Here is a 12,166-nt window from a genome sequence, read left to right on the forward strand (position 1 = left end):
CCGATTTAAAACAGTATCGGCCAGTTCCCATTGCAGAGTAATTGCCCATCGGAAGTTTGAGCTTCTGAGCAATTACCATACAGTGCACCCCCCCCCCCCCCCACCTCTCAGTGCATCTTTTGGGATGTGGGGAGGGCTGGTGGTGTCGTGTGTCTTCCCTACCCCGCACCCCCCCCCAATATTCTCTGGGAAGTTGTGGGGGGGACATGGTGATGTGTGCGTGCGCGGGGATGACTCCACTGGGGATCGGAAGTTTGGAGCCCCAGGTTTTCCAATTTGCCTTGTTTTTTGACAGGTTGGGTACAGTATTTCTAATGTAACAAAATAATGCTTTTTTTTTTAAGGTGTCCAACGTTTGTCAGTAGTTGCAATTGGAATTTCAGATGCTGACTAAGATGCTGATTTTAGTTGTTCTGAGCAACTGTGGGCTTGTACCTGTCCAATATACCACTTGATTTTCATTGAAATATGGAAAGAAAAATAGGATGGGATATAAATAGGTGGTTGATTCGTTTTCTCATTCAACAAAAAGTTAAAATCAACCCCTGAAAGTCAAGAGCAATGAAACTTGACCTACAGGTGAAGTCACTTGTCGGAGTGGTGTGCAAGGCCCTTGACAGTAACCACATGGTAGCATAGGGTCTAAAGGAAGAAATAATGGGAGCTTGTCAGAGAGGTACAACAGTAATCATGGATTTTAATCTACACATAGACTGGAAAAATCAGATGGGCAAAGGTAGCCTTTTTCAGGATAGATTCTTAGCACAGCATGTTCTAGCGCCAATCAGAGAATAGGCTATACTAGAACTGGCATTGTGCAACGAGGTATGATTAATTAATGATCTCATAGTGAAGGTGCCCCTAGGTAGCAGCAATCATATGATTGAATTTTACATTCAGTTTGAGGGAGAGAAGAGTGGATCTAAGGGTGGTATTTGAAAATTAAATAAGAGCAATTATGAGGGCATGAAAGCAGAGTGAGCTAAAGTGAACTGCCAAATTAGCAGAAGGGATAGGACAATAGAGATGCAGTAGCAGACATTAAAGGGGACATTTTGGAAGAGATAGAATAGATACACCCCAAGAGGAGGACCCAGCAACTGTGGTTAGCTAAAAAAGTTAAAGATAGTATCATACTTAAAGCATATAATTGTACGAAGATGGGTGGCGGGCCAAGGATTGGACAGAATATAAAAAACAGCAAAGAATGACTAAAAGATTAATAAGGAAGGAAAAATTAGAGTATGAGAGAAAGCTAGCTAGAAATATAAAGACATAAAAGTTTATATAGATATTTTAAAAAGAAAAGTTAACAAAGTGAGCTTTGTTCCTACAGGAAATGAGTCTGGGGAATTAATCATGGGAAATAAAGGAAATGGCAGATGAATTGAACAGGCATTTTGCATCGGTCTTCACTGTAGAGGATATAAGTAACATCCCAGAAATAGCTGTAATTCAGAAGATGGAAGGGAGGGAGGAACTCGAAAATTACAATCACCAGGGAAGTGGTGCTGAGCAAATTGTTGGAGCTGCAGGCTGACAAGTCCCCGGGTCACAATGGACTTCATCCTCGGGTCCTAAAAGAAGTGGCTAGTGAGATAGTTGATGCGTTGGTTTTAATTTTCCAAAATTCCCTAGATTTCGGGAAGTTTCAATTAGATTGGAAAATAGTGAATGTAACTCCTTTACCCAAACAGGAAGGAGAGAAAGCAGGAAACTACAGGCCATTTAGCTTATTATCTATCATAGGGAAAATGTTGGAAGCTATTATTAAAGGCGGTATAGCAGGGCACTTAGATAAATTCAAGGTAATCAAGCAGAGTCAACATGGTTTTGTGAAGGTGAAATCACGTTTAACCAACTTATTTGAGTTCTTTGAAGAAGTAACGTGCTGTGGATAAAGGAGAAGTGGTGGATGTACTGTACTTGGATTTTCAGAAGGCATTTAATAAGGTGCCACATCAAAAGGTATTGCTGAAAATAAAAGCTCATGGTGTAGCAGATAACATATTGGTATGGATACAAGATTGGCAGAGAGTAGGCATAAATGGGTTATTTTCTGGTTGGCAAGATGTAACGAATGGTATACCACAGGGATCAGTGCTGGGGCCTCAACTTGTTACAATTTGTATAAATGACTTGGATGAAGGGACCAAAGATATGGTTGCTAAATTTGCTGATGACACAAAGATTAGTAGGAAAGTAAGTTATGAAGAGGACCGAAGGAGGCTACAAGTGAATATAAATAGATTAAGTGAGTGGGCAAAGACCTGGAATATGCAGTATAATATGGGAAAATGTGAAGTTGTCCATTTTGGCAGGACGAATAAAAAAGAAGCATATTACCTAAATGGTGAGATTGCAGAGCTCTGAGAAGGAGGGGGACTTGGGTGTATGAATTTTTCATGAATTGTAAAAGGTTAATATGCAGGTACAGCAAAGTAATTAGGAAAGCTAATAGAATGTTATTGTTTATTGTCAGGGGAATTGAATACAAAAGTAGGGAGGTTATGCTTCAGTTATATAGGGCATTGGTGAGACCACATCTGGAGCACTGTGTACAGTATTAGTCTCCTTATTTCAGGAAGGATGTAAATGTGTTGGAAGCAGTTCAGGGAAGGTTTACCAGACTAATACCTGGAGTAGGGTGGGTTGTCTTATGAGGAAAGGTTGGACAGGCTAGGCTTGTATCCACTGGAGTCCATAATATTTGGAGGCGACTTGATTGAAGCACATTAGATCCTGAAGGGTCTTGACAGGGTGGATGTGGAAAGGTTGTTTCCTCTCAAGGGAGAATCTAGAACTAGGGGGTCACTGTTTAAAAATAAGGGGTTACCCATTTAAGAGAGATGAGGAGAAATGTTTTCTCTGAGGGTCATGAGCCTTTGGAACTCTTCCTCAACAGGTGGTGGAAGCAGAGTCTTTGGATATTTTTAAGGCAGAGGTAGATAGATTATTGATAAGCAAGGAGGTGAAAGGTTATTGAGGGTAGAAGGGACAAAAACAGAATTACCTGGAAAAACTCAGCAGGTCTGGCAGCATCGGTGGAGAAGAAATCAGTTAACGTTTCGAGCCTTCACGGCCCTTCGGCAGAACTGAAGCATAGTTAGGAGAGGGGTGAAATATAAGCTGGTTTAAGGTGGGGGGGCGGGAGGGGGAGAGAGAAGTTGAGGGTGTGGTGATTGTGGGGATAAGCAAGCAGTGATAGGAGCAGATAATCAAAAGATGTCACAGACAAAAGGATCAAAGAGGTGTTGAAGGTGGTGATATTTGTCTAAGAAAAGTGCTAATTAAGAATGGAAGACAGGACACTCAAAGTACAGCTCTAGTGGGGGTGGGGTGGAAAGACTAACAAGGTTTTAGTTTTAGATTTAAAAATAATGGAAATAGGTGGGGAAAGAAGAATCTATATAAATTATTGAAAAAAAAGTTGGGGGGGGGTGGCGGGGGGGCGGAGAAACGGGATGGGGATGGGGGGAGGGAGAGTTTAAGATCTAAAGTTGTTGAATTCAATATTCAGCCCGGAAGGCTGTAAAGTGCCTAGTCGGAAGATGAGGTGCTGTTCCTCCAGTTTGCGTTGGGCTTCACTGGAACAATGCAGCAAGCCAAGGACAGACATGTGGGCAAGAGAGCAGGGTGGAGTGTTAAAATGGCAAGCGACAGGGAGGTTTGGGTCTTTCTTGCGGACAGACCGCAGGTGTTCTGCAAAGCGGTCGCCCAGTTTGCGTTTGGTCTCTCCAATGTAGAGGAGACCGCATTGGGAGCAACGAATGCAGTAGACTAAGTTAGGGGAAATGCAAGTGAAATGCTGCTTCACTTGAAAGGAGTGTTTGGACCCTTGGACGGTGAGGAGAGAGGAAGTGAAGGGGCAGGTGTTGCATCTTCTGCGTGGGCATGGGGAGGTGCCATAGGTGGGGGTTGAGGAGTAGGGGGTGATGGAGGAGTGGACCAGGGTGTCCCGGAGGGAACGATCCCTACGGAATGCTGTCGGGGGGGGGTGAAGGGAAGATGTGTTTGGTGGTGGCATCATGCTGGAGTTGGCGGAAATGGCGGAGGATGATCCTTTGAATGCGGAGGCTGGTGGGGTGATAAGTGAGGACAAGGGGGACCCTATCATGTTTCTGGGAAGGAGGAGAAGGCGTGAGGGAGGATGCGCAGGATATGGGCCGGACACGGTTGAGGGCCCTGTCAACGACCGTGGATGGAAAACCTCGGTTAAGGAAGAAGGAGGACATGTCAGAGGAGCTGTTTTTGAAGGTAGCGTCATCAGAACAGATGCGACGGAGGCGAAGGAACTGAGAGAATGGGATGGAGTCTTGACAAGAAGCGGGGTGTGAGGAGCTGTAGTCGAGGTAGCTGTGGGAGTCGGTAGGCTTGTAATGGATATTGGTGGACAGTCTATCATCAGAAATTGAGACAGAGAGGTCAAGGAAGGGAAGAGAAGTGTCAGAGATGGACCATGTGAAAATGATGGAGGGGTGGAGATTGGAAGCAAAATTAATGAAATTTTTCCAGGTCCCGACGAGAGCATGAAGCAGCACCGAAGTAATCATCGATGTACCGGAGAAAGAGTTGTGGGAGGGGGGCGGAGTAGGACTGGAACAAGGAATATTCCACATACCCCATAAAGAGACAGGCATAGCTGGGGCCCATGCGGGTACCCATAGCCACACCTTTTATTTGGAGGAAGTGAGAGGAGTTAAAGGAGAAATTGTTCAGTGTGAGAACAAGTTCAGCCAGACGGAGGAGAGTAGTGGTGGATGGGGATTGTTGGGGCCTCTGTTCAAGGAAGAAGCTAAGGGCCCTCAGACCATCCTGGTGGGGGATGGAGGTGTAGAGGGATTGGACATCCATGGTGAAGAGGAAGCGGTTGGGGCCAGGGAACTGGAAATTGTTGATGTGACGTAAGGTGTCAGAGGAATCACGGATGTAGGTGGGAAGGGACTGGACAAGGGGAGAGAGAAGGGAGTCAAGATAACGAGAAATGAGTTCCGTGGGGCAGGAACAGGCTGACACGATTGATCTGCCAGGACAGTTCTGTTTGTGGATTTTGGGTAGGAGGTAGAAGCGGGCCGTCCGAGGTTGGGCGACTATCAAGTTGGAAGCTGTGGGAGGAAGATCTCCAGAGGAGATGAGGTCATTGACAGTCCTGGAAACAATGGCTTGATGTTCTGTGGTGGGGTCATGGTCCAGGGAGAGGTAGGAGGAAGTGTCTGCGAGTTGACGCTCAGCCTCCGCGAGGTAGAGGTCAATGCGCCAGACATCAACAGCACCACCCTTGTCAGCGGGTTTGATGACAATGTTGGGGTTGGACCTAAGAGAACGGAGTGCAGTGAGTTCAGAGAGAGACAGATTAGAATGGGTGAGAGGAGCAGAGAAATTGAGACGGCTAATGTCACGCCGACAGTTCTCAATGAAAAGATCAAGAGAAGGTAAGAATCCAGAGGGAGGGGTCCAAGTGGAGGGAGAAAATTGGAGGTGGGTAAAAGGATCCGTTGAACGGGGAGAGGACTCCTGCCCAAAGAAGTGAGCACGGAGACGAAGACGGCGGAAGAAGAGTTCAGCATCATGCCGAGCCCGAAATTCATTGAGATGAGGGCGTAAGGGTATGAAACTAAGTCCTTTGCTGAGCACTGAACGTTCAGCATCGGAGAGGGGAAGGTCAGGGGGTATAGTGATTGCGTGGCTGGGGCTGGGATTGGAAGATGGGGTGAGGACGGAGGGACAAGCAGGGGTGGAGGGTCCCAGATGGGTGTTGGTGTCGATGAGTTGTTGGAGCTTGCGTTCCTTAGCACTTGAGAGAAAGAGAAAAAGTTTCTTGTTGAGGCGACGGATGAGGCGAAGAATGAAATGAAACTGGGGGCACGCGCAGCTTTGAAAAAGGGTGCGGCGGTGCTGCTGGAGGGAGAGGTCGAGTGTGTTCATATGGCGGCGCATGGCACTGAGTGTGGATCTCAGAATGCGACGGGAACAGCAGTCCGAGAAACGTTTTATGTCCCGGAGATACCTGTAATCCTGGGTGGGTTCGAAACAAGAGGGATGGAATTTCAGTTGAAATCCACGTGGGGTGAGTCGGAGACGCAGACAGTCACTGAGAAAGGAGATATGGCTGTGAAAGCGGGTTTTAGTAAACACCTTGTCAAACACCAGGAGAGAAATGGAAAGCAATGAAGGTGAGCAGGGCAGAAGAGACAGTCGGAAATCCTGTCGGAGAACAGAACCGTACTTCTTCAGAGAGGGCATTTCTTGAAGAGAGGTGGCAGTCAGTTAAACACAGATAAAAACAAAAAGCTAAAAGCTACTGCGGATGCTGGAAATCCAAAACAAAAACAGAATTACCTGGAAAAACTCAGCAGGTCTGGCAGCATCGGTGGAGAACAATGCAGTCTCCTCTACATTGGAGATACCAAACGCAAACTGGGCGACCGTTTTGCAGAACACCTGCGGTCTGTCCGCAAGAAAGACCCAAACCTCCCTGTCGCTTGCCATTTTAACACTCCACCCTGTTCTCTTGCCCACATGTCTGTCCTTGGTTTGCTGCATTGTTCCAGTGAAGCCCAACGCAAACTGGAGGAACAGCACCTCATCTTCCGACTAGGCACTTTACAGCCTTTCGGGCTGAATAGTGAATTCAACAACTTTAGATCTTAAACTCCCCCTCCCCCCATCCCCACCCCGTTTCTCACCCCTCCCCTTTTTTTTCAATAATTTATATAGATCCTTCTTTCCCCACCTATTTCCATTATTTTTAAATCTAAAACTAAAACCTTGTTAGTCTTTCCACCCCACCCCCACTAGAGCTGTACTTTGAATGTCCTGTCTTCCATTCTTAATTAGCACTTTCCTTAGACAAATATCACCACCTTCAACACCTCTTTGATCCTTTTGTCTGTGACATCTTTTGATTATCTGCTCCTATCACTGCTTGCTTATCTCCACAATCACCACACCCTCAACTTCTCCCCCCCCCCACCTTAAACCAGCTTATATTTCACCCCTCTCCTAACTATGCTTCAGTTCTGCCGAAGGGCCGTGAAGGCTCGAAACGTTAACTGATTTCTTCTCCACCGATGCTGCCAGACCTGCTGAGTTTTTCCAGGTAATTCTGTTTTTGTTTTGGATTTCCAGCATCCGCAGTAGCTTTTAGCTTTTTGTTTTTATCTCTGAGGGTAGAAGGGAACCTGGAACTGAGGTTGCAATCAGATCAGCTACGATCTTATTAAATGACAGAGTAGGACCGAGGGGCTGAGTGGCCTACTCCTATTTCATATACTCGTAAAGACATTCAGATGACAGGAAAAATAAACCTAAAGCTAAAACCTTAATGAAGTTGTGTACAAAAAATTAAACAAGCAATTACTTTTGGTATCTACAGAAAGTTACTAGCACTAATTATGTAATTGACATATGGAACAACATCTGTCTTCATTGTATGAGAAGGTTTAATGCCTGCAGGCATATACAAATTTGTGAAAGAATAATTCAAATTGTTTATTGCTACCATGCTAATGTATCATTGATATGTTTTTTAAACTGTAAAAGTCTTCTAAACACTAGCTGTACTGGTTACCTCACTACCAGTGTCTTATCTATTTTCATCACATTTTAGTTCCAGTAAAATAAACATGATATGGAAAATTGTGCTGTATCTAGCTAAATAAAATAAAATGTGTCTATTCATAATTATTTGCAGATCATTTTACACCTCAAACAAGAACGTGACTGCAACCAATCTCCAGTTCATGGAACAGCTCAGTCACCTACTGGCTCTCCAGGCATGCAGCATACTGAGAGCCGACAACATTTGTCTGTTGAACTAGCAGACACTAAAGCAAAACTCAGACGGATCAGACAAGAAATGTAAGTACATGGTTTGGAAATATGCTTGGATTAAGGAGACTAGAGTTTAGTTTAGTTCTAGTTTACAGAAACCATTAGAAATGTGTTTTTGTTTTTAAGTGTTTATGGGACAAAGAGAAATTTAACAAATAACATAGATGTAAAAGTGGAATACAGCAGTGAGAAATTTCTCCAGTTATTAAATAGATGAGCCAAGTGGCTTCCCTTTTCTGATATAAAACAGAACTGTAATTGCAATAGATCTGAAAAAATACGAACCAAGTAGATTTAAGGTTGCCTCAATAAGTGGAATGAGATTTTCCAACCCAAAACCAAAGTAACTATTTAGTTTTGAGTCCAAAAATATAGACTTTAAAATAGCGAGTTGTGTTGATGTCAGAAAATAAAAGTCAGGTTGTTATATTCCTGATCTTAGCTACCTTGTGTGCCTCAGGGTTGCCACTTAAGAGCAGAGTTAGCAGAGATCATGGAGCGGATTTCCATATCTAACAGCACATTCCCCCAAAACAAAACATCGTTTTTTTTCAATTTCTTCTTAAAATCTCCTTAAAAGTCAAAAAATGCTTACCTATTGAGAACATCGTTTATCAGTTAACCTATGGTGTGTTATTGATAGGAACTGGATTAATACATCAAGCTTTTAACTTGAAGTGTAAGAATGAATAGCCAAATGAAACCAACTGTCAGCCCTTGCCTTCTAATCTTTCCTTTGCATGGAACCCCAGTAAATTAGCAACTGCAGTGCTAACTTGTAAAGAAATTAAAATTGCTGCTGTTTGTGATGCCATAATATATGCTGATCGTTGTGCTAGAGTAGCATGCATGTACGGCATGTTTTGAAATAATGTTACAATGATAAAGTAAATATTTGCATGAATTTTGCTTGCTATGTTAATTCCAAACAACCTTTTTTAGTTTATTTAAGTAGTGTTTTATGTGATTGATAAACAGATGATCTATCTGTTTTATAGATAGATTAACACCTATTTATAATTAACAAATAGACGCTGTTATCACTTTGATCATTTTTATTCCCAGTTAAGGATTTTTGGTGGTGATAAATCCTGTGTTTTGATTACGTAAGGCCGTAATTAAAATACTGATGTATAATGTATCAATTTTTATGGCAGTATTTTTGGATAACTTCAGAGCATGCAAAATATAATTGAATACACAGGAAGAAGCATTGTTAAATGGCTTGTGAAACAGTCTATATCTAGCTTTTTAAATATGTCCATAGCTTGTTTGCAAACTGTTTATATACTGATAAGCCAGAAAGGTGAAGATGACTAAACAAAAATGGTCCATGTGTAACTTTCCACAGGGGATCTGTTCACAATACAACACAATGCTTATTATTCATTTGCACCATTGGTGGTCAGAGATCTCAGGGGCTGATTCTGGATCTACTCCATTGCACTAACTAGTTCATTAAGGGTATGCATTTATCTAGCACCTGGCTGGTTCAGAACATGCAATTGATTAACTTCAGTAGATTGTTATGGATAACTAGATTTTAATGTGTTCAGGTAATTTCCTGTTTTGAGCACTGGGATTGCACAGTATACTTAATATGCTTATATATACGAAGCATTTAAAGCCCAATGGCATTCTGACCTATCAAAAAGTAATTTCTTAAAGGTAAATTATTGGATTGTTGTAGCTTGAATTCAGAAAATGGATATAACTTTGAGTGCTAATCTGTTTCATTTCGGAAGCATAAGAATAGGATAAAAGAAAGGATGCCAGTGATGTTTGTCTGTAGCAGAGGGAGTCTGCCTGTTTTATCACAGTCATGTTTATAGATATATCCACAGCTACCTCGGGTCATCCTTATACGATTGCCTACACAGGTTCATGTTCACCCGGGAGGCAATGGATTATGCTATATGCTGCAAGTTGCCTACATATAACCTCCATCACTGAGACAACACTGGTGACAGCCAAGGTCACACCTGCCAGGAACTTGAATGTCTACAATTCCTTGCAAGCAATAATGGTTATTCCACAGTAAACGGCTTCATAGTTCATTGATGCTTTGTTTCTCAAGGCAAGCACCTTTGTATCAGTTTCCCATGGAAATGTAGAGTGAAAGGGCATTGCAGTTCTTTTGTCATAGAATTTTGCAAACATTCTGTTTGCCATGAAGTGACTTGGGCTCCTTGATATAATGCCATGCTGCTCATGAACCACGAACGCTTTCACTCATCCAGTCTCCTGTTGGTTAGTCATGAATGGCAAAAATCATGTAGGTTAGTGTCTCATCTCAGGCAGTAGTCACAATTCTTTTAGAGACTGTCAATTGGCCCCGATTTGTTTGAAGAAGGGAGACTTAAAGGAGGCCATTGTTAACTTGTTCACCCTTGGTAACCTTGTGATAACTGCGCACACAAATTGAATGTAGATTTTTAAAATTCATTTACGAGATATGGACGTTGCTGGCTAGGCCCATCCCTAATTGCCCTTAAGAACGTGGTGGTAAGCTGCCTTCTTGAACCGCTGCAGTCCCTGTGGTATGGGTACACCCACGGTGCTGTTAGGGAGGGAGTTCCAGGAATTTGACCAAATGACAGTGAAGGAATGGCGATATATTTCAAGTCAGGATGGTGAGTGGCTTGGAGAGGAACTTGCAGATGGTAGTGTTCCCATGTGTCTGCTGCCCTTGTCCTTCTAGATGGTAGCGGTCATGGGTGAAGGTGCTGCCTAAGGACCCTTAGTGAGTTTGTGCAGTGCATCTTGTAAATGGTACACACTGCTGACACTGTTTGTCAGTGGTGGAGGGGGTAAATGTTTGTGGAAGGGGTGCCAATCAAGCAGGCTGTTTTGTCCTGGACGGTGTCAAGTTTCTTGAGCGTTGTTGGAGTTGAACTCATCCAGGCCAGTGGGAAATATTCCATCACACGCCTGACTTGTGCCTTGTAGATGGTGGACAGGCTTTGGGGAGTCAGGAGATGAATTAATTGCTGCAGGATTCCTTGCCTCTGACCTGCTCTTGTAACCACTGTATTTATGTGGTGAGTCCAGTTCAATTTCTGGTCAATTGGAATCCCCAGGATGTTGGTAGTGGAGGAATTCAGTAATGGTAATGCCTTTGAATGTCCAGGGATGATGGTTGGATGCTCAATTGTTGGAGATGGTCATTGCCTGGCATTTGTGTAGCATGAATGTTACTTGCCACTTGTCAGCCCAAGCCTGGATATCGTCCAGGTCTTGCTGCATTTGGACATGGACTGCTTCAGTATCTGAGGAGTCGCAAATGCTGAATATTGTGCAATCACCAGTGAACATCTCCACTTCTGACTTTATGATGGAGAGAAAGTCATTGTTGAAGCAATTGAAGATGGTTGGGCTGAGGACAGTACTCTGAGGAACACCTGCAGTGATGTCCTGGAACTGAGATGATTGATCTCCAAAAACCACAACCATCATCCTTTGTGCCAAGTATGACTCCAACCATTGGAGAGTTTCCCCCCCGATACCCATTTACTCCAGTTTTCCTAGGACGGCTTGATTCCACACTCGGTCGAATGCTTCCTTGATGTCAAGGGCAGTCACTCTCACCTCCCCTCTGGAGTTCAGCTCTTTTGTGCATGTTTGAACCAAGGAGAGAGTGAGTGCATTGAAACTATATCCCTTGGAATTTAGAAGAATGAGGAATAATCTCATTGAAAACTAAAATTCTTAAAGGGCTTGACAGGGTAAATACTGAAGGATGTGTCCCTGTCTGGGGCATCTAAAACTATGGTTACAGTCTCCTAATAAGGGGTCAGCTATTTCAAATTAAAATGAGGAACTTCTTCACCCTAGAGGTTTGTGGATCTTTGGAATTTTCTAGTCCAGAGGGCTTTGGTGCTCAGTCATTGAACATATTCAAGTTAGAGATGAGCTTATATTTAAGGGATATGAGGATGGTATGGGAAGATGGAATTGAGGTAGAAGATCAGCCATGGTTGTTTTGAACAGCGGAACCGGCATGGGAGGCTGAATGCCCTACTCATGCTCCTATGTCTTATGTTCTTATGAGACTAATGCAGCTTCCAAGATAATAAAACAGACTGTTGTCATATTGAAACAATACTTCGTGTGTATGGGAAGATCAGGAGATGTCTTGCAGTACACCCTGCTAGAATCTACTGGATGGTAGTTGTTGCTTGCTGCATAATTTTTTTCAATGAAGAGTCGAAACATGGTGGCAGGGAAGAACGCCCATCCACTGCCAAGACTAGAGGAGGAAAATAACCAGAAATTGCTGCTAGAAAAGATCCTTGAGGACAGGAAGGGTCATAAGACAAACATCTAACCTGTC

General features: G+C 43.4%; 1 protein-coding gene across 15 annotated transcripts in view; it reads left to right on the forward strand.

Moving 5' to 3' along the window:
• The window catches only part of ccdc88ab (coiled-coil and HOOK domain protein 88ab), a 350,607-nt gene that overhangs the window by 112,572 nt on the left and 225,869 nt on the right, over positions 1 to 12,166 (forward strand). For all 15 annotated transcript variants that reach the window (XM_078556951.1, XM_078556946.1, XM_078556945.1 and 12 more), the window contains one exon: positions 7,694 to 7,860. In XM_078556951.1, the coding sequence (XP_078413077.1) occupies positions 7,694 to 7,860 (167 nt within the window). The remainder of the gene's footprint in view (positions 1 to 7,693; positions 7,861 to 12,166) is intronic.

Source organism: Cetorhinus maximus, chromosome 14, assembly GCF_964194155.1.
Source record: "Cetorhinus maximus chromosome 14, sCetMax3.hap1.1, whole genome shotgun sequence".
NCBI lineage: Eukaryota > Metazoa > Chordata > Chondrichthyes > Lamniformes > Cetorhinidae > Cetorhinus > Cetorhinus maximus.